Raw genomic sequence first — 26,929 nt, forward strand, 5'->3', positions numbered from 1 at the left:
CACTACTCTGGATTTTAAAATGTGAATACACTAGGCACTCAAATTAGACTCTAGTTATGGATCTTCAGGAGGCATTTGCCTTTTACTCAGATCATTCTCCCTAATACTTTGGTGTCAGCATTGAACAACTGCGATAAAAATCAGTGTCAGGACAGGTAGGTCTGTGGTACTGTTATCACAGCCTGAAAAAGTGAGTAGAATTGCCACCAGGAACTGATGTGAAAACCTCAGGCTTCTGGGATTAACGGAAGAGCTTTTCTGTAGGATTATCCTTCATATTTACAGGATTGTATCACGAGCCATATTCTGCTGCACATAGATTAAAAATTATATTTAACTTGTGACTCACATCATCTGATTCCCTGATGAGCTCTGTATCTTCCACTTGTACCACTGCATCAGCACCACATGGAATTGGAGCACCAGTTGTAACACGCATTACCTGACCAGGCATCACAGTCTGAGTTGGCTGAAAAATAATGAAACAAAGATTAATTTACTTTTGAAAAGAAAAATCAGACCATTTGAACTTTCTGGAAGTAATCTGAAAGACCAAAATTCTTATTAGTGGCATGACACTTGATACACTGCTAGTGATATCAACAGGTATAAATGCCAATATATTTAAAGATCATCAGGTCATTGCTTCAGATCTGGCTTTTTTCATATGGTCACATATTAGGTGGCTTCAGATTTTTCCTCCTAGATTTCTATCACAGAAATCTATCATCTAATCTATCAAATAACTTTCAGAAGAAGCAATATATTGTTATTCTGGTTGACTCAGAGAATAACTGGCTTAGAAATACAACAGTTAGACGGTGACCTTCTAGAAACTTACATAAGCAAAAAATCTAGTAGTTCTCTGTACATAAATATTTTTGCAGAGTACTCTGGTCCCCAGAGTTGAAATTTCTTTGGTTTGGCTGGGGTTTTGTTCTGTTTTGTTTTACCAGCACACTATATATGGAAAACCAGCAGCTTTAACTAAAGTGATGTATCTAGCTGCTTCATTTTTAAGCAAATTTCTTCATGCTGAGACAGGTCAACACTAGTTCACATAGAATACCTGTGTTTGTGAGGGTCAGTTTAGCAAAGCCTAAAATTGATAATACTCTACAATTATGTAAAATCACAGTACATTACAAAATTTCAGAAGAAGCAATACAAAGAATAGAAAAATACTAGAACAACATTGTAAAACTAATGACATGGTTTTAATAAAATTTCTCTGCAGGTAGCTGATTTTAATACATATTTTTCAAAATCCAGAGCAAAACTGTAATTTGACCATAACCACTTAAGAAATAAATAACTAAAAGAAAAACTTCAGTAAGTCCAACTTATTTAGGCTTTACTGTTATTAGTGAACATGTGCTACACACATCCACACAGCTGTGATCAGACCAACATATTCTGTATGTGTCACATGTATAATTCATGTGCACACTGTCTCTATACTCCATATGCAGCACTGGAATACATCCAGGACTTCTTAGGCTGTGATTAGCACATATTTCATAGCAACTCACAGACCTGCAAGCAGTACTGCCCAAGCACTATTACCTGCTCCCACCCATCAGCCATTCACTCCATGACTTTTGACAGGAGGTTGTTAGACATCTGCAAATTCTAGACCAGTGGCCAACATTCCAGCTGCACAAAGCTGTGTTTGCCTTGCCCATTCTTCTGCTCCGTTCCAGCACTGTCATAACCTCTGAGATGTATTTGAAATGTGTGTATTTCAAAGATTGCTCATTGGGACAGAAGCCCTAGGGAGAGGCTAGAAATGGTCTGTACCTCGTTTACCAGGTACCGATACTGTGTACCAGTATCACAGTGACCTACATATGCCAAGAAACAGCTGAGCCTGGAGTTGATTGAATCCTGACCCTTTTCTAAGGGTAATGGAAATCTAACATCCTTTCAAAAGAACAGAAATAAAATGCTAAAATAAACTAAAAAAAAAAAAGATCACACTTGCCATATGTCATGGTTAATGTGTTTTTAGGGCAAGATTCATGCTATCCTAAAGCAGTTAACTAAACAGATGACACAAAAATAATACCTTTTTTTAAAATGGTATTTATTTCTCACCACCGACTATGCAAGCAGCTGTGGTTGAATAGCTGAGATGCTGCCATTTATACAGAAGATGCTTAGAAGTTTATAGTAGTCTTGTCTAGTCTGTTATTTTGACAATAAAATTTGGTTTTGACAAACAAATATTGGCTTGGATTATGGGAGCTCTTTTGCATATTGTTGTATATATAGTCTCTAGGCACATTACAATAGGTAATATTGTTTTGATGTCTTAAGTGACAATTTTTAGAAGAAAAATGTATTGCATGAAAAACTCTCCCATTTAAAATGTGTTTTTTGGGCCTCAAGAACCACAGAGAATACAAAATGTTTAGGACTCTGCCAGGAATCAGTGTTTATGGTGATAGAATGTGCTGTAACTATCCATGCTTTTGGAGTTTATTGCTAGACGAGTTAATTTTTTGAGGTGTAATGATGTGAAATATTTAAATAAATTTATGACAAAATAACAATTGCTTTTAGAATTGGTTGGTCATAAATTTAATTACTTTCTGGTCCTTTGAGCATTAGATCAGGTTAACTTTATGAACAAAGTCAACCACCACATTTGTGTATCAATCTCCAGGGCTGTGTCCTTCTGTGCTAGAGACTATGAAGATAAAGAAATTATTCCTTCTCAGAAAGCATATTAATGTACAACAATTTCACAGAAGCTCTTTTAAAGGCCTTTGAGATCTCACATTTACCTGGAATAGGGCGGTACTGGGTTCTGTCCTTTGCCTTCACGACTGATAATCTATTTAATGTTAGTCACTGAATAAAAACCGGAAATAATCTATTGATCACAGCCCCCATCTCAGGCATTTTCTCTTGCACATCTTTACACCTGTCCGGTGTGATCTACAATGACTCATGCTCCTTTTGTAAAAAGGCCCAAGGACAGGCTGGAAGGGGTCCAGAGAAGGGCCACCAAGATGATCAGAGGGCTGGGAAGCTGCCATACGAGGATAGGCTGGGAGAACTGGGCTTGTTCAGCCTTGAGAAAAGGAGGCTCAGAGGGGATCTCATCCCCATGTACCAGTACTTAAGGGGCAGCTACAAAGAAGACGGAGACTCCCTTTTTACATGGAGTCACATGGAGAGGACAAGGGGGGATGGACACAAGTTGCTCTTGGGGACATTCTGATTGGACACAGGAGGAAAAATTTTCACAGTGAGGACAGTCACCATTGGAATGATCTCCCCAGGGAAGGGGTTGACTCGGCCACGTTGGACACCTTCAAGATTCAGCTGGACAGGGTGCTGGGCCATCTTGTCTAGACTGTGCTCTTCCTAGAGAGGTTGGACTAGATGATCCCTGAGGTCCCTTCCAACCTGTGATTCTGTGATTCTGTGATTAATGGAAAGGTGAAAAATGTCTGTCTTCCACCCTATATTATAGCTGGTTAGTCAGAGGGCCTCTTACAAATGTCTCCAGGAAATGCCAAGCTCCAACTATGCAAGTCTATAGGAAGAAAATCGTTGCTCCCCACAGTTGAGTTTTTCACACAGAGGCTGTGTGGATGGCTCATGACCAGTACTCTCAAATGTGCTTTAACGTCCCCAAAGCAAGACAGGGTCCGAAAGTTTTCCTCAGTACAAAATAAAAAATGGTTGTTAACATAAACACGACCATCTGGAAACGAAAATCAGAGAATAATATACAATCTACAAATTGATACAGAGATGTCTAACTTGGCTGTATGGCCTCTCTGCAATTCTCAGTCCTATTTTCTTCCTCACTACATAGCATTTACATAACCATTTTCCCTACAGGAGAAGCCAAATCTAAACCTATTTTGAACTCCCTGCTGTGAATCATTCTGTTAATTGGTCTGTAACATGAAAAGCAGAATGTTGCTGCTGAGAGTGACTGAAGGGTGAAATGAGACCGAGGAGCCTTCCAAGGCTATAAATAATTCTTGTGAGGGAGGTGAACCTGAAGATGTGTTGGTCCAAGAAAAAAAACCCGAACAATTATTCAGAGGTTGACAGCTTCATTTTTCTAACTCACCACTGGTATTTCCAGAATTAGTCTCTCTTTGCGTGCCTCCTCCCACCCAGTTTTTGTTCCCTGCCAGAGAGGATTCCCATTCCCATTAATCTGGGACGACAGACTGTCCCTGTGGAGAAACATTTGTGAACTCTTGAATTTTGCAGGAGGGAAGCAAGCTCCCATTTGCCCTTTTATCCTTTGTAGAAACCTGCTGAACTGATTAGGACACTGAAACCCTTTAAACCTGTGGCAGTCCTCCCCATTAGACACAGCTTCAACAGTACTGTTTTTAAGCACCTCTGTACTGTGATATTTTTTAACTAGAAAAATGATAATGTTGACGACAGGTGAATAATGATAGGAGTGATAATTCAGCAGATTGCTCTGCTGGTTCTTGCTATTTTATGGTGACCATAAAAAGGGTTGTAGAAATAGTTGTGAGTCTTTTGGACTCTGGACCAATGCTTGGAAATGCAGACAGAAAGGCTAAAAATCCCAGGCAGGTGAAATTAATTAATTTATTTTTTTAGTATTTAAAGTAATTTTACATATTTTCTATAACAGATTAATTAATCTAAGATCATATGAAGGTCAGTATTGAGAAGACGTCTATCATACCAAAGTATAATTCATGATGATGGATGGGAACTACAGAAAAAATTATTTTCACTGTTCTCTCTATCTATCATGATCAGCCAAATTAAATGCCTATTATATATTTAAAGGCAGTTCAACTCCATTTTCAAAAAAATCGAACAAACCTGCAACTGGTAATACTTCTAAAACCTGAAATAACTTTTGAAATGCATCTATTTTATTCAAGGCTTTTTTGTTTAGCAGTCAAAATGGCCACACTGTAAAACCCTCATTAAAACCAATCCTTTTTTTTGCCTGTTACTTATTCCATTTCTGCATCACTTCACATACAACACACAGAATTATAAACTGGGACTTGAAATAGCTGGAGAAACATTTTGGATTAACCCACACTCTCCTGAAAAGAAGGTAGCAGGTACAATTAAATTGACAGGATAACAAAAGTGGTTGAACACAACTGATTTTTTCTTATAAGCCCAGTATTAATACAGGAACTTTAGCAAATATACTCTTGAGTTTGAGAGCAAACCCCAATTGGCACCTATTCATGAACATTTATACAGCACAGGAGGTTATGAATAGGGGCTGCCCTGACTTGCTCTTAAACTCAATCCGTGTATCTGCTAAGGTGCTCAATATGCAAGGAACTTGTGGAACCAACTATTGGGCTGATGTCCTTTTTAAAATCTGTCAGCAAGATGGGGTTAAATTCTTGCTTTTCTCTGTTTATGAACTGTAATGCTACCAGAAACCTTATGTCCTCTAACATTGTACTAGGGCAGAACATTACCGTATGCACTCCTATCGGACATGTCAGCACAATGCTCTGAAGTATTTTGGAGGATATCCTTGTTAGTTCCTTATGTGACTGTATGACCTCACTTTCTGAAATCATGTCCCAAGGCACATAGCAGGAGGCTAGGTACAGTTGTGTCCTACTTCATGCCACCTCCATGAATTCTGAGTTTCAGAGCACTAGAAAGGCTTGTAAAAATACAAAGTAGTATCTTACAAAAGAAAAATACATTAAAAAAAAAAACACAACCAGAAAACAAATTGTGCTCACCTGCTCTCCAGCCTGGGATTCTCCTATGATGAATCGATCCCCTGGGCCATCAGCAGCTGTTAAGATGGACAATACAAATGGTAAAGGCTGAACCAAAACAAACGATGGCATTGGAAATTAAGAACAGGAGAACCAAAGAACGACCTAAGATTCAGTTCTTCAGTGTCAGCATGACAAAGGTTACAGAAGTTTTGCAAACATTTTAGTGTTCATGAGATTATTTTTGTAAAAATGTCCACCATGAGCAGATCTCTTTCCACGTGAAACTAACACAGGGGAATAATATTTTCTAAGTGTATCACTTATCTTTTTTCTAGACAACAACGGAAAATTGACACCTCTAAATTCTGTCTCTGCCTTTGGAGGAAAATGTGGACAAACGCAGTGGTTACAGACTCTGTAGATGACCATAACAGTTTGGCATTTTCTGAAGAGCACTAGGGCTAAGATAATGCAACTTGGACTGCCACATTAGAAGGCTGGGTTCTGTTCCTTTTTGTAATTTTAGGAGGTAGCACTGAACTAGTTACTTTAGACCTTTCAATGAAGCCATTCTGAAAATTAAAAGTCAGAGGTCATTGATTTAACAAGCTGAAAGCCTCTAGAACTTCTAATTTAGCCAAATCCTTATTTTTACAGGGACAACAAAGTCACCATTACTAACGAAGTTTAAGGTTCTGCCTACCCCAAAGGTCTTTCAGCAAGTTGCATTAGGGGCATTATAGGTTCTACCATGGTGTAAAACACGTAGGGAGTGGAGCACAATTAAGTCTGCCTGTCCAAGCACAGCAGGCATCCTGTCAATATCATTCTGACAAACTGGGTTCGTATGATCACATTTAAATATGTCTTTTTATTAATTTTAAATCTGTAACTGTCAAAAGTTGATTTCCCAGAGATGAAGTCTAATCAGTGACTACCTTTATCTTAATACCTCCTGTTTTATTTCAAAAGCCCTGACTATACAGCTAGATAACCTTAATGTATTAAGAATGGCTTTCAGGAAGGATGCCCATTCAGTGTGTATAATGATTTATCACATTTGTACTCATACATCAGCTACAACTCTGCAGACGATGATCTATGGTACTTAGTCATGTTTGAAGACTCATGATTAACTTAACTTTAAAAGCCTGTCAAACAGCCTAATCTGTGAGCTTTAGAACAAACTCTAAAATAAGTAAGTGGAAAAGGACTCTTCAACTACCTGTCTTTGAATAATGCATGTAATACTACTGAATACGGTTGTGAGACCTTCACTAAAAAAATTAACTGGGATGATCCAGCAAAAGAAGAGAAAAAATTCCCTAATAGCTAAATTATTTTAAACCTGATAAAATGGCACTGAATTAGATTTTATTCCTCCATTAATAATGATACAGAACTGAAGTTTATTGGTGATGTACAACTGATATAGCTTGAAAGCGGTAGACAAGGCTTTGGGCAGACAGGTTTATGTGACTGAAAGCTAATCCTTTGTTTTTTTGTAAAAAATATCCATTAATGTAGTCAATATTATTTCTGCCTACAGCTTTGTTTCTCATATCCTGAGATAACAGGTCTACAAGAACAATAAGAAGAATAGAATAGAATAGTTCAGGTAGAAGGGACCTACAACAATCATCTAGCCCAACTGCCTGACCACTTCAGGGCTGAACAAAAGTTAAAGCAAATTATTAAGGGCATTGTCCAAATACCTCTTAAACACTGACAGACTTGGGGCATCAACGACCTCACCAGGAAGCATGTTCCTAGTGTTTGACCACCATCTCGGTAACAAAACGCTTCCTAACGCACGTTCCAAACCTCCCCTGGTGTAACTTTGAACAGTTTTCAAGTGTCCTGTGCCTGGATACCCAGGAGAAGAGATCAGCAGCTCCCTTTCCACCTTCCCTCCTCAGAAAGCTCTAGAGAGCAATGAAGTTGCCCCTCAGCCTCCTTTTCTCCAAGCTAGACAAACCCAGAATCCTTATCTACTCCCCACAGGACATGCCTTCCAGCTCTTTCACCAGCTTTGTTGTCCTCTTCTGGATGCATTCAAGTACCTTACTGTTACTCTATTTGAATCCACCACCAAGATTAGGGTCTTGTGTGTTGGTTCTGACAGAAGCTGACGATTGCGTTATCATTCTGCTCATTCTGCATATTTACTGAGAATGTACTTGTGCTTTCCCTTATCTATAGCAATCAGGTTGCAAGACAGCATTTACTTGATCCCAAGGCCCTTGTCAGTCAACGTCCCACTCAGAGCTCCCCCTCTCAGCTTTTCTCAGTGTTATACTGCCTGTATTTCTCTGGCTACATCTGCACTCTCTTGCCACTACTACAGGTCAGTCTGGTCTGCCCATCTCTCACACACATAGATGACAGACAGCTGCATTCAAACTCATCTTGCAGACCTGGAATTCTATTTTTATATCAAATCCATGGGGAAACTATTGGACTGCATCCATTGCCTGGGTTTGCAGACAGTCTATTTCATGGATAGTTGCTTTCCATTGTTTCAGCTGCCAGTAACAAAAAAGGTATTTCAATGTTCCTACAAGAAAGTTGGCTATTGTGCCCAAATTTCAACACGGTATTATGACGATTCAACCCCTACCACAATGAAATCACTACTAGTATAATGCTCTATCACATATATCTTAATTTTCTCCATAGGCATCTGAGGTGATTGTCATTAGTCTTACTTTACAAAAAACTGATGCACATAGAAGCAACTGGCTCAAAATCATGCAGCATCTACTGGAAAGCAGAGGATGGATTCAGGTCTCCTGGGAAACCACTCACTGCTTGCTCTGTAATGTCACACTACTCATTTTATTTATACACAGCAACTGCAATATTTTCAAAGTAAAAATGAGTTTTTCTTTTGAGGTGCCTCCATAAGAGTACATTCTGATATGTATCTGAAAATTCTCTAATGCAATTGTAAAATAATTCACAAATAGGAAGCTGGATCTGTGACAGTTCAGCAAAGTAACAGATACGTAAGAAATTCCTGATTAAATCAACAACTGAGGAATAGAAGAAAAATCTGTCATTCAGAAACAGATGTTCTGTTACTCTCCTGAATTCTTTATATTTCCAGTAAACTCACTAGCAGCACCACTGCATGTGTATGAGCACATATGGATGTACATTTGCTTGTGTACATACGTATCCACTTAAAAGATCTGAATTCAACTTTATGGTCTTCCTTCGAGAGAGCTGCATTCTATGGAACTGTGACTTGAGCAATGATCTGAATCAGGTCTCAACCAAAATAACCATTGCTGGATCCAAAATAGATGAACTAAGATGTTATGAAGGGTTTTTACAAACACTACACTGCATGTCTACAAAGTGAGTGTTTACCTCTGACAGCGTAGCCGTCTTTTACCGATGCTGGAAATGGTGGTAGATTATCTTTTGCATATACATCTTGAGCAAGGACTCGGCCCATTCCATCTAGAAAAGAGAAAAGACCGTGCTCCATGTCATTACAGCTAGTGAAGGGATAAAAAACAGTGAACAGCGGTGTGCTCTGATGGATGAAATGTATCTGACATGAATAGATCCCTCAGGTTTTTGACTTCTGCCTCTACATAAATGAAAAAAGACTGGAGTCTGAATGTACTGCTGGAAGACTGTTCAGTAGGTCTGTGCTCCTGGTTATGGCGAAATTGCTGACAGTAGATCTGAATGCCAAGTATCCAAACCCAGAGGTAATAGCTCTGATATAGGATCAGACAGAAAAGAAACAAGTATTTGTTTCTTCAGGACAAGTTTTTTTTCCTGAAATCTCCTAGAAATACATGCTTTCCTGTATTTAATTTTTTTAAAAAAAGTTCTTTTTAAAAAAGCTTTTAAAATAACATTTCAAAAGTGAATCCTGTGTGCAAAACATAAGAGGTGATGGATGGACTGAGCCCAGAGGACTCAACATAAACAGTAATGATGGACAAGCTTCCATAAATTGACGAAGAAGTTTTGAAATAGATTAGCTTTGCCTAATTGCTGAGAGCATTTCTGCTTAATGGAGGGTGAGTGCACATAAGTGTCAGGATTATTTATGTAAATTTATGCTGTTAGAGTTCTAAATATTTTAATAGCTGTTTCAAACATACTCTTTCCCTTCACTTAGCAACTATGACTGATGAGGCTCTGCCTCCCTGTAGAGACTGATATGAATTACTTCACCCTCAGTCAAGTGTTCACTACTTGTTTGCTTGTATGGCGCCAGCAAGAGCTTTTTTTTAGTATGATGTGGAACAGAGTGGAAAATATGTATCTTACCCCTTCATACAATGAGAGAGTGAGAAAGATTTATTACATGTGTGATTAGATGGACCGGGAAGGGGCACATGGGTCAGAACTACTGAGATCAGCTCGATTCCAGTACGTCTAAGTAGAAGGGAAGCTCATCTCATAAGGAGGCCACCACTCTTAGGAGTGTGTTGTGGCACAGGAAGGTAATATCCAGCTGAAAGTACGAAGGAAGGAGAGGATGCATGAATACTTCTGCCAGGAGGATTTGCATGGATATGTACTTTATAAATTACGATCTTTCAGACATGCCAAAGAGACATACATAAAGTGCATTCCTTGTTTTACAGGTAGGGAAATTGATGTGGTTCTGGATTTGCCGGGAAGGCAGGAGACGTACATTGCATGCTAAATGGATAGGTTTTGGTACAAAGTGCACCTACTTGATTTGAAAATGTTCAGCTCCAGTGAAGTGGTAGTGTAATGGAGATAATTTTTAACTTATTAACACAAAGTGATTTAGTTAGTAATTAATTATAACAACTATAATGTCATTGTGCTCACATCCATACGTATCAACTTTCAGCTGGAGGTGAATATTTATGTTGCGTTTTTGAAGTAGGTATTGCCATGAAAATGCTGATAAAACCTGTTAGAGCAACTAGAAAAGCACCTTTGTGATGGCTATTAATACGTCTGTGCATCACTGCATATCACTGTCTGTGATACACAATATAGAAGCTATTAGAAAGCTCACGAAAGCTTGTACACTTGCACTGAAAAAGAGAATGCAGACATAGACATTTAAATTATAGCATAGAAAAGGCAGCTATCAAAGTCTTAGTAAAAACACTCTCTGTTTCATAGACGCACAAAATCTCATACAAAAGTGATGCTTCTAGTTTTAGCAGGCATGTTGTGTCTTCATTTTACTTCTTGTCTGCATGCAGAATCACACCAATTAGAGCAAAGTTGAACAGTATGTTCTTGGCATTCTGCCATGCAATATTTGAAGGGAATAAATGGCTAGCCAGTAGTGGGAATGAATTTCATTAAGGGGAGAAAAATGTAAGAATTATTTGCTGAAGCTGTAGGCGCTTAAAATGAAGCAAGTCAGCAATTAAAGGACAATGTGAAGTGCTTCTGTAGTCTTCTTTATTTGAGCAATTATTTTAGAAATCTACTGTTCGACCTTATTTTGATTAATTGTAATTAAAAAAGATGTTCTGAAATATTTTAATGTCATCAAACTGCCCCTTGTGATGCCCATAGCTTTCTGATTCTAGCACAAAATGGAGAATTACATTCAACTCACTTTTCAAATCTGGGTATTTTCTAAAGCTTAGCTGGTGAAACTGGTAAGGCTCTGTGAGGTTGATTTCTCAGGGTATTGGTACTGGGATAAAGCAGTGAGACCAGTATTGTACTGGAGGTGATGGATTTGCTCCCATTTTGTGAATATTGGCCCGGTAGTGCTTCACTGTGATATGAAAAGGCAATGCTATCAAAATAATGAGCTAGTTCAAAATGAATAAACAGTGGAACAAAAATGTCCAAGTTCTACAGAAGTTACAGGACTCTTGGACTAGATCAGGCAACTGTTCCATTCTGAGGCTTAAGCATGTGAAGTGTGGATGTGCTTTGTACTTTTACTATCAGTTAAACCGCTGCCTCTTCTTAGTTTCAGAAGAATAATCATTATCACGCTGTCTAAAAACTCAACTTTACATACCCATGAAGCAATATTCAGGTAACTACACTTAACTGTAATAAAAGTCTATTTGGAGGCTTCATACCAGATATTGATGATGGCAAGTGGGAAATATGCTTCAGATGCCTTTGTTTTCTTCTGTAAAATGTTTTAGGTCTGTCCAATTTTTTTTTTAATATGGAAGAGGCTGGATGATCTATACAGGCACTGAGCAATACACTTACCAATGTGAAAGTCATGTTTCAAAAGATAACTTTACTCATCCTCCCCCTTCTGTTAGGAGAGAATAGATTTAAGAGACTACAGCATGCCTTGACATAATCAAGAATAAAGCCAGGACTGTACTGGCTACTGGTACAGAGTAACATTCAGCAGCTTTATTTATGAGGATGAATACTATGTAATATGTTTAATAATGTAAGACAGGTTAAAATTAATTAGGTAATTTGTTAATGAAATAAACTGCAATCCTAGAATTTTAAACATTACACTTTCCTTACAGAGAAATTGTGCTCGTGAAAGATAGTTTTCAGGAGCTCAGTGTTAATTCAAGACACAAAACAACAAAGAAAATGAACACAGCACAATAGTGTTTTTCTGGGTACAGTTACTTAGGATTTAGACATCCAGGATGACATTTTTATTGTCTCCTGAAATTACAGGTGTATTAACTGAAAAATAAAGGAATACATAACTAATTCTTAATTCACTGTATCCTTCAAAATCAACATTTTTTAGCAAACTAACATATGTGTGTGTGTGCATACAGAAAATCCTATGCATTTGTCTGTATAACACTATGGTGTTCACTTAAGAACTTCTGAAAATGAGATTTCCTCTTGCAATTTGAATCTGTAGGTTAAGAGAACTGAATTTTCAATATCACAGACACAGATTTGTCCTTTAGGATGTCTCCTAAAGGCACAATCCTGACATTTCATACTATGTATTAGGAAATCTTACAGTACTAAAGTGTATATACTTGTTGAAAAATAAATTGTGAGGTAGAATTTTGCACTACAGTGCAAAAATATGAAGGAATATGTCTTTGTTAATATTTTCATTGTTGGTACAATTATGTGAATACTAAACCAAGAATATATCTCTACTGCTGATGATCTTACCATATACCTAACTCTCTTATTTTGAGTGGGAGGGAAGAGGGTCATAACTGACGTGTCTCAGCAGGCTCAGAACATTATTTTTGGAAGAATAACAGTGCCAGGAATAACGATCAATACGTTTCAGACTTAGAATCAGCCTAAATTTGATGTAATCAGGTAACATAAAGAACAAAATGAAATATCTATTAACTAAGGTATAAAGTATACTAGAATACCTTCTCTTACCGTGACAGCATAGTCCCATGTAGTGGAATAAGAACAGAAACAATCAAATTGCCTTTTTGACAAATTACAGTATATGAAACTGTAGAAAATATAAGCACCTAGCTAAGACCAATTATCTCCATTCTATCTCTGTAAGGACATTTTGAGGAGCATGTAAACTGAATAAAATCACTCTTTATTGGTATGGTAACATCATCAGTATTAACACAAAACTGTCACTTTGTCCTTAGTTTGAATGTTTTTTAATATTAAAATAAATTACATGATGAAAGCTTGTCTACAGCATGCTGCAGCAGGAAATGATATATGCTGTGACTTTGTTCTCATTTCATCATAGTTCTAATGAAGAAGTTTACAAATCAGATATATGAAAAGGCTGCTACCTACTGTTGATATAAATACGTTTGCACAAAGGCTCATGTATATGTATTAATAGATGGTGATGTTGTTATATATATCAACACACATGTAGCATGTGAGGATTATGCTTACTCTCTGTCTACCTAGGAGAATATTTTTAGCTGCATTTTACTAACTTCTAGGGAAAATACAGCTTCTGTCCAGAAACAGAGCGTCAGTAACACAAAAGTGCCTGAAACAGTATATAAGTTTTCACTCTGAAGTGTAAAAGACAGAGATGGAGAAAAATGAATATAAAGATAAATGACAAGAGAATAAGACATATTTATACAATCAAGGACAAAAAATTGAAAAATAACAGCTTATCAATAACTGGTTTTGCCTATGATCAATACAACCCAAATTCAAGAACTTATTTGTTCACTTTGTTTTGTACTAGAAGTTTAAAAATCAAAACTATTTTTATGTAAAAAAAAAAATAATGCTACAGTATCATAGAATCCTAGAATCGTTAAGGTTGGAAAAGACCCTTAAGATCATCGAGTCCAACCACTAACCTATCACTGCCAAGTCCACCGCTAAACCAGATCCTCAAGCACCACGTCTACCCTTCTTTTAAATACCTCCAGGGATGGAGACTCCACCACCTTCCTGGGCAGCCTGTTCCAATGTTTGACAACCCTTTCAGTGAAGAAGTTTTTCCTAATGTCCAACCTAAACTTCCCCTGGCACAGCTTGAGGCCATTTCCTCTCACCCTATTGCTTGTTACTAGGGAGAAGAGACCAACCCCTGCCTCGCTACAACCTCCTTTCACGTAGTTGTAGAGAGCGATAAGGTCTCCCCTCAGCCTTCTCTTCTCCAGACTAAACAACCCCAGCTCCCTCAGCCGCTCCTCTTAAGACTTGTTCTCTAGACCCTTCACCAACTTTGTTGCCCTTCTCTGGACACGCTCCAGCACCTCGATGTCCTCCTTGCAGTGAGGGGCCCAAACCTGCACACAGTACTCGAGGTGGGGCCTCACCAGTGCCGAGCACAGGGGCACGATCACCTCCCTGCTCCTGCTGGCCACACTGTTCCTGATACAAGCCAGGATGCCATTGGCCTTCTTGGCCGCCTGAGCACACTGCTGGCTCGTGTTCGGGTGGCTGTCAGCCAGCACCCCCAGGTCCTTTTCCTCCAGGCAGCTCTCCAGCCACTCCTCCCCAAGCCTGTAGTGTTGCATGGGGTTGTTGTGACCCAAGTGCAGGACCTGGCACTTGGCCTTGTTGAATCTCATACCGTTGGCCTCGGCCCAACGATCCAGCCTGTCCAGGTCCCTCTGTGGGGTCTTCCTGCCCTCCAGCAGATCGACACTTCCACCCAGCTTGGTGTCATCTGCAAACTTATTGAGGGTGCCCTCGATCCCCTCATCCAGATCATCAATGGAGACATTGAACAGGACCAGACCCAACACTGAGTCCTGGGGAACACCACTCATGACCAGCCACCAACTGGATGTGACTCCATTCACCACCACTCTCTGGGCTCGGCCATCCAGCCAGTTTTTAACCCAGCACAGAGTGCACTTGTCCAAGCCGTGAGCAGCCAGCTTCTCCAGGAGAATGCTGTGGGAGGCAGTGTCAAAGGTCTTACTAAAGTCCAAGTAGACAACGTCCACAGCCTTCCCCTCATCCACTCAGCGGGTCACCTTATCATAGAAGGAGACCAGGTTAGTGAGGCAGGACCTCCCTTTCATAAACCCATGCTGGCTGAGCCCGATCGCCTGGTTGTCCCACACGTGCCACATAATGGCATTCAAGATGATCTGCTCCATGACCTTTCCTGGCACTGAGGTCAGGCTGACAGGCCTGTAGTTCCCCGGATCCTCCTTCCAACCCTTCTTGTAGAGGGGTGTCACATTCGCTAGTTTCCAGTCATCTGGGACCTCCCCAGTTGACCAGGACTGCTGATAAATGATGGACAGTGGCTTGGCGAGCTCCTCTGCCAGCTCCCTCAGCATCCTCGGGTGGTTCCCATCCAGCCCCGTGGACTTGTGAACATCCAGGTGGAGGAGCAGGTTGGTGACCGCCACCTCTTCAACAACTGGGACTTTATTCTGCGTACCATCTCCATCTCCCAGCACAGGGGCCTGACAATCCCGAGGATGACCAGTCTGACTATTAAAAACTGAGGCAAAGAAAGCATTAAGTACCTCAGCCTTCTCCTTATCTTTCATGGCAAAGTTACCTTCCACATCCAACACAGGAGGGAGATTCTCCCTGGCCCTCCTTTTGTCACTGATGTGTTTATAAAAACATTTTTTTGTTATCTTTAACAGCAGCGGCCAGTTTAAGTCCCAGCTGGGCCTTTGCTTTTCTAATCTTTTCCCTGCATAACCTCACAACATCCTTGTAGTCTTCCTGAGTCACCTGCCCCTTCTTCCAAAGGCAGTAAGCTCTCCTTTTTTTCTTGAGCTCCAGCCAAAGCTCCCTATTCAGCCAAGCTGGCCTTCTCCCCCGCCTGCTCGACTTACGGCACATGGGGGCGGCCTGGTCCTGCGCCTTTGAGACTTCCTTCTTTAATAACATCCAGCCTTCCTGGACCCCTTTGCCCTTCAGGACTGCCTCCCAAGGGACTCTGTTAACCAGATGCCTTAACAATCCAAAGTCTGCCCTTCTGAAGTTCAGGGTCGTGGTTTTGCTGACCCCCTTTCTTACTTCTCCAAGAATCGAAAACCCTATCATGCCATGGTCGCTGAGCCCAAGACAGCCTCCGACCACCACCTCACCCACCAGGCCTTCTCTGTTCGTAAACAGCAGGTCCAGCGGGGCACCTCCCCTGGTTGGGTCACTTACCAGCTGCGTCAGGAAGTTATCTCCTACACACTCCAGGAACCTCCGAGACTGCTTTCTCTCTGCTGTGCTGTCTCCCACAAGAACAAGGGCTAGAGATTGTGAGACTTCAGCCAACCACTTGTAAAGTACTTCATCTGTCTCCTCATCCTGGTTGGGTGGTGTATAACAGACTCCCACCAGGATATCTGCCTTGTTAGCATTCCCCCTGATCCTTACCCATAAGCACGCAACCTTATTATTACTGTCATTAAGTTCTAGACAGTCAAAACACTCTCTAACATACAAGGCTACCCCTCCACCTCTCCTTCCTTGCCTGTGCCTTCTAAAAAGCTTGTAGCCATCCATTGCAGCACTCCAGTTGTGTGAGTCATCCCACCATGTTTCCGCGATGGCGACCTCGTCATAATTTTCCTGGCGCACAATGGCTTCCAGCTCCTCCTGTTTATTGCCCATGGTGCATGCATTGCTGTAAACGCACTTCAGTTGATCTATTGATCTCTTTTCCAACACAGGCATGCCACCCCTAGGCTCAACCCTCGCAAGCCTGGTTTTATCCCCTTTCACCTTTGCATCTAGTTTAAAGCTCTCTCAAAGAGGTACCTTAACAGTACCTTATATAGCAAAATAAACATATGCTGTTCTTATTTTTCAGGGAGGTACATGCCAGATTTCTATCTTTTATTTCAGTTCAGTGTTGTATACATAGTGTCTATTTGGACTAAATGTACCTAACACTGTGGCTCATCCCGTTGCCCACAAAGGGCTGTCTTAGGAAAGATATTTAACTGACAGCTATCCAAAAAGATCTAACAGCTATACTCAGGCAATTATGCCTTAATGCCTTCTTCTAATCTGTACACCATTATGAAAGTGCAAGGTGTAATATGCATACTCCTTGTTGATCCAGTGCTGTTCTGAATGCAGGATATGCAGCATCTTCTCAGAGATCTGTTTCCTGCTACCAAGGCACAAGGAAGTGCTGATCTCCTCTTGGAGTGACTAAACACACAGGTGTGATTCTATGTACAGCCTGCTAAATCAGTATATCAATATGAAGACATCTCAAAGGCTTGTGGCAGCACAAAGATTTGGTGGAGAGCAGGAAAAGTTTAAATTTTCAAGCCAGAAGACAGGATATCCCATTCTAAAACCATCTGTACCTCTCTGCTATCTGGAGTCCACCAATGTCCTGAACATTTTCCCTCTTGAGGCTTGTGGTTCCACTACCCCCTTGCTCACCATTGTACCTTTGGAAAATCCAGAGGAATCCCTGGAGGAGGTTTCCTACCTACTTTAGGATTACTTGTCAGCATGATTCCTGTCATGGTTTTGTTCTGTGCCAAGAACACTCTCCCAGATAATGCCCAGGTTTGGTGTAAGGGATAGCAGAAGTAAGGGAGATACTTAATAGACATCATGAACACACTATTTCAGGAGGGATGATAGTTTAGATGAATAAACATGAGAGGTACCCTGCTAATTCCTGTTAAAGACAGAAAATGGCTTTACCTAACCCCATTTATTTATGAGTATAGACAGTCACAAGGTCTGACATACTGCCTGCTGTTCAGTGCCTTTTAAGACAACCTCACTGTATAAATCAACAACAGTTACCCTTGATTATAAAGTTTCAATAAAACAAACATTAAATGCAAGTAAATACCAGAAAAGGATCAAATGTAGTGGTAGAAGAGAAAGGGAATTATGTTGCATTTATGAGAAGAGGCAAAATCTGGAATGACTAGTAGGCCAAGTAGGATCTGGAAAAACAGACTGAGACAAACTGTTGAAGTCATAGACATGGAAAAAAGTGACCAAATTTGACCAAAGTGATCAAATAATCCCTTTGATTTGATCACTAATCTCAGACTGGAAAGGGGGTTTAGTGAGAATCTCCCACAGTAAGAGAACAGAGTGAACAACCACAGTACAACTTAGAGCTACTCGGCATCTACAGAAGTCCAGTGTTAAATCAACCACTGAGGCAAAGTGTCATTTCTAGGTTTTAGCTTTGTTGCATTTAACACAGACCACTAGAAAATTCATTTATATTTTCAATTAGAGTTCCATTACAGATTCCTTGAGGGAGCAGCACTGAGCTCAATCAACATTCTTCTGACTTTGAAAGAAGACTTCTGCTCCTATTATTGGCATTTCCTAAGACAGCTTCTCCTGGAGAAGGTACTGTCTCAGACACCTCACAATGTTAATTAAAGAGCAAGTGCTTAAGAAGGTTGTAAAATAAGAAAATAATGACCCTAAACCTCACAAAGAATCCAACTTAAAATACCTCTGTAATTAATGATTTCTGTTCCAAGCACTGGGGTCATCTCCAGAACTGTGATGAAGGCCTTGTCCATAGATGTCAATGGGAATGGAGACATGCGGTGTCTTCTTGCTACCTTGGTAATGTCAACAGCACTGTGACCTGCAACAAGAGAGCACCAAGTTTATGTACGCTACAATGTGTAGATGTACACAATGATGTTCACTTAAACCACTTTACTGAAATTAATCCAGCACTTTGGGGTAAATTAAATTACTTAGTTATCACTATTGAGCATTTATGTCAGACACTGGGAAGGCCCATACAGGGCCTAGAATCAACTAGAATCAAAAGAGAGATTTAAAACAAAATGAAATTTGTAGTTGGAAGAGTTCACTAAAGTGTATATCCTTACCTGTCACGCAAAACATACCAGAAGTCTTGATGAGCATAAAAGGATCAGTTAATCAGAAACTGAAACCCTTCAAGATATTTTACACTAAGGATGAAAATCTGAGACTAACTCAGTTCCTTGAATGCTTTGAATGGTGCCCAGACTACTACCTTAAGATTCGGAATTCTATCTCTAATACATGTCATTTGCTTAAGTCAAGGGTTCTGCTAAAACCTGCTGAGAAATGCCTTATTCAACACAGTTTTTTTGAAAATAGATAAAATCCTCTAGTCTCTGACAACTTTGTTTCAATGCCAAAAGTAGCACCCATTATTTTTGCAAGAGAAGCCAAGAAAATACTCAAAAATAGAGCCCCTTCAGGTTTAACACTAGCATGAATAACCTAAAGGAAGAAATGCATGCATAACTACTAAACCTTCTCTCTCCCTATTTCTTCCTACAAACAAATCCTAACCCTTTTTTAGAGGTATCATATATTTAAACAGACCCAGAGACAAACAAATAATGATTTTTTAATTTTAATGATTTTTTCATTTTAAGATTACTAAGTGTTACTTTTTAATTACAAGTAAATGACATTAAACAACTCAGATCTCCCCAAGTTATCTTTCACTAATGTCAAAAGTTAGATGGCTCTAAAAACAACTACATTAAGCAGCATTTTGTATGACAAACTAATGTTCTAGCTTTGAAGCATCTAAGTCAATTGTTTGTATAAGGTAGAAAATACCTGGCAGCCTTCTCTCATCACCAAAAGCAACTTCCTATTCCTGTTGTTTTTTATATATATCTACATATGGTGGATCAAATTCTAGACTAGGAAAGATTCCCTTAAACAAAGGAAAGGAATTGTGCAAATTAAAGAACAGGTCATTTGGATCAAATCAGAATTCTTAACCTTTGCATTTTTTAGTTTGGTTTTATGTAACCCAACACTCAATCTCATGTTCAGGTATGAAAATAAAAATCATATATATTCAACTTGAGATGTTCCATCTTCATTGTCTTTGAATGTTGATTCTTTTTGTACATAAAACTTGCACACACATGATCATTTACAATACATTACCACAAAACACATAGGCCTCCATGTCATTAAAAGAACAACTTGGAAGAAAAAATTAAATGGCAACTATCCATTAACACATGAACACTATGAGCTATTTACACTTTTATTTTCTCTTTGGACTGAATTTCATTTTCTTCAGTTATTAAATTTCTTCTGCACACCCACTTATGTCCCAACCATATCCTTCTCTTCTCATCTAACTATCATTTGCAGTTGATATGACTCAGACTTCTGAGCAGTCTTAGTTTCTCAACAGAGCGATGAAGTTTCAGTACTTACTTGCTCTGAGGATGTTCTCCTTGCTGCTGCACCTAGACTGGACCTGCAGAGAGAGCACAGAGTCTATGAGCTACAGAAGTTAACAAGAACGCAAAATACAGAGATATAATGGGCAAGCTCCTGGGATCTAAGACAGAGGCTGTACATACTTTCAGCAGCATTCTTACATACTCTACGTGAGATAAGTATATTTAAGCAGAAGGGTAATAGCTGATGGTCAGAATCTGATAGAAGCAATTTGATTCCACACCCCCACCCCCACCATAAGAAACAAGATGGCCTAATGACAGTAACAGAGTAATATCGAAGAACACAGTGGTTAAAATTCTGTGTTAAGCTCCAGTTTTAAACAAAATTTTCTTACACAACTGTAATGACAGTAACTCTGAATCTAGGTCCTGTTTTACAACTAGACAAAATACTAGCATAACTATATTATCATGATCTGCTTTAAAAGTCTATTATTGATATTTGCAGGTATTATAGAAAAAGTTTAAAATACTTATTTTAGATTTTGTTGATTCTGAAGTATTTAATAAGACTTCTTTGGAACTGTATAAGCAACTCACAGTTGTATAAACAGCACCTGGCTGGAGCCACTCAGTTGTTTCTGTTTGGTTAAAAGAAAGGCTATGTTCAGAATGATTTTTACAGTGCAATTCTGCTTTAAAAAGTAACTGCGTGAGAATGACAACTGGCTTCTCAACAAATCCTCTTCCTAGATGCTTAGTTGCCACTGTGCTATTCCAGATACATTACTCTGACTCCAGGGAAACTGGAGGATTACTATTGGACTAATAAGCTAGTAAGACTGGATATTTAGAGTTCCATCTGTTTACCACCCAGATTTAAAAAAGAAGTTTTTGAAGAGTATCAGTCCTGTAAACAAAGCACAGTTTAAACTTTATCTATACTGAAGTGTCAGCTTATGTTACTTCTTCTCAGGTTTGGAGATAGCACATTGTATCATAATACTGAAGTTGCAAGTTTTGCAACTAATTTGGACAGCAGTCTATCTGCTGGCGGGTCAGCTGCCTGAACTGCTAACACTTGAATAAAAGGTTTTTGTGCGGACAAAACCCCAGCTACAGTAAACTTCACAGGAAGACAAACCTCTCAGAGACTATGAATGGAATCCTTCTCTTTTTTACTTTAGTGACAAATGTATTGGGAGGACTAATAAAGAAAAAATGTGTACAGGTGGTGAAAGACGTGGAATAGCACAGGTGATGCTGAGGGTGTAATTTCCCTGCAGAACATTTATCTCTGCTAAAAAAGCAAAGGAGGGAATCCAGATTGTCTTTCAGACTACAGTTTCAATTTGCAGTTACAGAAAAATTGCCTAGAAAGTGAATATGTATGATCTAACAACTGATGAAGATGGTACACATTCAATCCCCCAAAAGCTGTCTTCAGAAAGGAACAACCATTTAAGGCTGAAACCAACTGTGCCCCAGCTTCTAAACCTCTTTCTTCTGTTCCACAGCAGCTTGCCCCAAATGTATATTCACAGAAAAAAAATAGGATTCTACAGCGCAACACAGTCTACTTATTGTAATGGAATAACTTATGGAAAGTAATGTTGCAACTTAGAGTGGGTTATGGTGTCCTTCCCTGAAAAAAACCCGTCGTTTAAAAAAAACAAAACGAAAAAACCCAAACCCTCCCTCCTTCCCACCAAAAATACTATACAAGAAAACTGCAAACAAAATATTAATGATGCCCAAATTTGGCCCAGAGTTGTTTCACCGGATTTCAAAGGCATGACATGAACTCTCTTTGGAAGAAGTAAAAATTTACCTGTAATTTACCAAAGGACAATTCTGGACCAAAAAGATGGTATGATGGTTGGAAAGAAAGCACAAGACAGAGGCACAAATTGTGTGTGAGAGAGAGAGAGAGAGAGAGAGAGAGAAAGAGAAGCAGGATGGACGTGGCAAGGCAGAAGATGGTGTGTGCAAAAGGAGACATGGGCCTATGTGTGTAAGACTACTGCTTAAAATGGAAGAGGCTCTCTTATTTCTCACTGAAAACTGTATGAAAAGAGAAAACGAGGAATGGGCCTGCTGCAAAATAACCAAGCGATTCAGCAAACTGTGGAATGAAACTCAGTGAGATAACGTAGTCCTAAAGAAAAAGGCAAAAAACCAAAAATACACAACACAAACGTTTGAAACAATCTACTAAAACAAACTAAGTAAAATATGTGATCCAAAGGACACAGATAAAAGCTACTAGAGAAGGAGGAAAAATGTTAGCAGACAAAGACAGTGCTAAAGAAGTAAAATGGAAGTCAAGAGAGAGTCTTCAACAAAGTGGAGGAACAGAAGGAGCCCAAACCCATAGCGCAAAGCAATGTTTGCGAATGGAAAACAGCTCCTTTGAGCAGTAATAGTTACTCTCGAGTTGTAGCCTCTATTCCTCCTCAGTTCATCTTTAAGCCCTTCCAACCTATAGTGGAGCTAGTGTATGGACAAAAACAAGAGATTTATAATGAACAGAGCAGCTGAGATTTGCAGATCAAATCTTCTAATATAAAAAACGTGCTGACAAAGTTTTGCTCTTACAGTGTCCAAATGACAATGGTAACAAAAGACAGCTGGCTTCACACGCAGCCTCTTACAGGTAATTTTTAAAATTCTGTGCACACAGAAGACTTTAAATTTACTTCTTGATTTCTTACACCCAGCCTACAGTTTCCATGTTATCACTCACCTGATGGGCAACATATGCAGTATGAGAAATAATTTGCTTCCCACAAATTTTAAAAGCAGCTGTGGAAGAGGAATCCATGATAATAAAATAAAAGGCTTGATCAGCTAAACTTGATCGTTCCCCAGCCTATGCTCACAGCTGTTTTAACATAACTGACACCAAAATTATTTATTACATAATACTTTGTTTGTTTAATATGAATTGCACGTTGATATCCTGAATGTTATTTTTAAACGAAACTGATTTTGAATAAAACCCACCAGTTTTCTAAGGCATACAGTTTTAGCAGCAATGGAGCTTTGTATAAACGGGGTCATGCGCTTTAAGTGCCTTCTATCATAGTCATTATTTATATGTTTTACTAGTTAGTTATCTGTGACATTTACAAAAAAAAACATATCTGTATTCTTTCACAGCTACTGCTAAGTGAAGAATCTGTATTACACTGTATAGTACCAGGACTGACTGGGGCTAGTGATTAGTAGAATTATTTACTATAACTCTCATTCACAGGTAGTTATAGAAATCATGAGCTAGGCTGTCTCCTATCACAAGGAAAGTATAGATTTATTATTTGTCCATTCTACAGCCTCTTGGCTCACAAGGTACCTTGGCAGAAGACACAGTGGGCTACCAGCCAGTACCATTCTCCTGCGTAGTTCAGGCAGAACGTGATCAAACCCAAAGCATTCAATTCACATTACTCTGTTTTTTAAGCAATCTGGATTTTATGTTCTTTGAAATATAATTTCATCATGCTGGAATGCAGAGTAAGCTTTCTCCCATAGGGTGAAGTAGTAAATAGAATGTGAAATAAAGTACTCGAAAATAAATTAAGGGAATGGTAAAATAAAGAGTCCTGTTGACAATTTCTATCTATCAATCATGTTTGGTCTGAAAAATGAAATAAATGACTGTACTACATTGGATTTATTTCTATCTATATAATCTGTTTTGCTGCAAATAAAAATCAGTCCACAAAAAAAATTTTACAAGGAAAATAGAAAAAGACACAAAGAAAAGGTCATGCTACAAGTAAAAAATTCATGTGAAAAATAAAGAAAAAACAAAAATTTAAAAACCCTTCAACACTTTACCATGACTGTTATGAATGGTTAGAGAAATTACTTACCTTTTTAAAGTTATAACAAGATTAGCACAGAGTATTAAGTCAGCTCTTCATTATGGGAGGTACAATTAAAAACCATTGGTTATAATAAAACAAGTTACTACGCAAGGATGAAGGGTTTCCAGCCCAATATGAAAAGCTAACTCTTACGGGAGTACATTTCAACTCAGTTTCACAACATGAAGAACAATTCAGAACAATGGCATCAAAACATGAGTTATCACCAGCAGAAAGAGCCTGTTTCTCAGGAACACAGAGCCTGCAGGAGGCTAACCCATAACCTTCTCCATTTACGGGAAAGCACATTGCTCCGCTGTGAGGAAAGCATGCAGAATGTGGAACCACCAGCAGAAACCCAAACGTACATACAGACACAGAGGACTAAGGTACAGCAAAGGGAATGAGTTCGCCAAGCTGTAATGAAGGAAACAGGGTACGCAAAGCACAGCAGCCATTAACAGTTTAAGAACTCTATTCCTCTACCTGCCCCATAAACACCAGGCAGGCCTGTTTATGACGTATTGCACCTACTCCAACTTGCTGTCAGTGAGAAAGTGCATAACTCATATAACCTCTCCTTGAAACTTCAGCAGTTTTATGAAGACAGTATTCTGTGTGATGTCGGAAAGTATGCTGCTGCTTTCTTCTACAGGTGATTTATTAGTAATTATATGATCTGAGTTCTGTACAATATACCCTATGCACGTGCCGTTTGAATGGTCTCTCAAATACCTGCCTGCTTTAAGTAGATTCCAAATCACAAATGACCTGATTTATAACTGTAGGCGGTTGCATGGTGTCTCTTGCCTAACATACCTATTCCCCTCTAAGACTGCAACATGCATTAAACAGTGTCTGTAAATAAATACATAAAACAAAACTAAACCGTGAATAACAATGTCTCAAACTGGTGTAAAACTACTGTAAAAATTGATTTTGGCCTGTTACTCTAAGCAATATCCATAAGCTTAAACTAGGATCAAATTAAAAAATGTAATGAAATACATCGGTTGGTTTCATTGAAAAATTGTTTTAAATCTAATCTGAAGAACAGAGGCAATTGCTTTGATTGAATTAATATGGAATATAAAAATGAGGTTGTTAAAAAAATTTCACAGGAAAAGTATATCTGGAACGGTGTACTTCAGAAAACATTTAACAAACTACTTGGGGATTAAATAATCCTATTACAAGATGCAATCTTCCTATTTCAGGCATACATTCCTATTCAAAGAGCACTTTTATACTGAGCTGAATATGCAAGGTCTTAAGAGTATGCTTTATGGCTATCTAAATTAGGACTAAAGTCAGTTCAAAACTACAGAATAATTTTTTCTTGTTATACTGAGAACACCTCTGAAAGGGGAAGTGAGCTCAAAGAATTAGCTAGCAGCAGACATTACTCATAAACACATTTTTAAAAAGGAGCAGCACTGCTGGTGGGATTCATCTCACAAAAATTTAAATATGAATAATGTAGGATTCTACACACAGGATTGCTCATTTGGAGTCAGTGGGAAGAAATAAGCAAAAAATAGTTTGAAGCCAAAATAATTTTAGGAGCATATTTTACCACTTACAAGGTGTTATGCTTAGTAGACTGGACACTGAACAAAAGTAATCTTCAAGTTCTCTTTTCTGAGATTTTTCCTAGTCACCTGCACTTCACATAAAGGTATATTTAATTTTGATCATTGTTTCCTAGTAGACTATGAACACATAAATGGAATTTTATGGTCAGATTATGGTTCATCCTAACTACTGTTCAAACAGGACAGTGGAAGTGGATTGATGAATACACTGCAGAAACATGAGGGCTGAATCGGTTCCTTTTACAGGAGCAGTATTAAAAAGAAAGATATTATCCAATATTTGAAACGAAATGAAATGTGAAGGCAAAGGGCAGCTTTCTGGTATGCAAATACAATCCTGATCAGTCATTATCTCTCAACAGAAACTGACCTTGTCCTGGAGATGCAAAATCAGTACATTTATTACTAGAAGAGGGTTCAAACAAAATCTTAAACATCAACTAAAATTGCAATCTGAACACCTCACTGAAGGAGAAAACAGGAAGAACTACGATGTATACAGCAAAAAAGGAGATAAAATAGTAAACAGCTGGTCAGAAAGCTAACAGGAAAGCAAACTTGCTACTACAAACTGGCAGCATAGGCTTGATAGGTGAGAATAAAAAGAGGCAAAGAGAAAGGAAGTAGTTTTTATTTCTCCACAGGAATTTTAATGAAATATTTTTTTCTCATACATATGTAAACATGAGCTAGATTTTGTGTTCTTAAAGAGTGCGTTATACTGTATGAATAACACTAGAAAGACAGCAGGTATCTGTGATATTTTAGGGGATGCTCAGGGCTTATTCAAGATCATACTGGTTTTGTTCAGAGAAGCAGTATTAATTATACCCAAATACACAGAGGACATGCATCTTGTGGAAGGTAAAGCCTTTATTAAATCAAGACATAAAAATTATTGCCAAACACTTTGTGCACAACCTCCAACAGATATTTCAAACCTGTGCTAACAGAATCCAAGTGGGATTTGTAAGACACAAGAGATCTCTGGGAACTGCACTTGAGAAAATCGAAAGTTCTACTACTTGTATTATTAGCTGTGAGCAAGATCTTTTATTTGTTTGAATGAAAATCTTAAACAATCCCCAAATGCCCTGGAAATATTCTCCAGTTTGAGAAGTAGATAGTGTAAATAAAGGCAGAGAGAATAAGTGTTCTTTCCAAACAGATACAAGAGACGAAGATTCCTGTTGTCCTTGTAGTTAGCCACAGAAATGGAA

General features: G+C 38.8%; 1 protein-coding gene across 11 annotated transcripts in view; it reads right to left on the reverse strand.

Moving 5' to 3' along the window:
* The window catches only part of GPHN (gephyrin), a 308,628-nt gene that overhangs the window by 41,311 nt on the left and 240,388 nt on the right, over nucleotides 1–26,929 (reverse strand). For all 11 annotated transcript variants that reach the window (XM_075103174.1, XM_075103177.1, XM_075103175.1 and 8 more), the window contains 5 exons: nucleotides 20,274–20,316; nucleotides 18,535–18,672; nucleotides 9,099–9,191; nucleotides 5,742–5,797; nucleotides 350–469 (listed from right to left, as the gene is read on the reverse strand). In XM_075103174.1, the coding sequence (XP_074959275.1) occupies nucleotides 350–469; nucleotides 5,742–5,797; nucleotides 9,099–9,191; nucleotides 18,535–18,672; nucleotides 20,274–20,316 (450 nt within the window). The remainder of the gene's footprint in view (nucleotides 1–349; nucleotides 470–5,741; nucleotides 5,798–9,098; nucleotides 9,192–18,534; nucleotides 18,673–20,273; nucleotides 20,317–26,929) is intronic.

Source organism: Phalacrocorax aristotelis, chromosome 9 (genome assembly GCF_949628215.1).
Source record: "Phalacrocorax aristotelis chromosome 9, bGulAri2.1, whole genome shotgun sequence".
Lineage (NCBI taxonomy): Eukaryota > Metazoa > Chordata > Aves > Suliformes > Phalacrocoracidae > Phalacrocorax > Phalacrocorax aristotelis.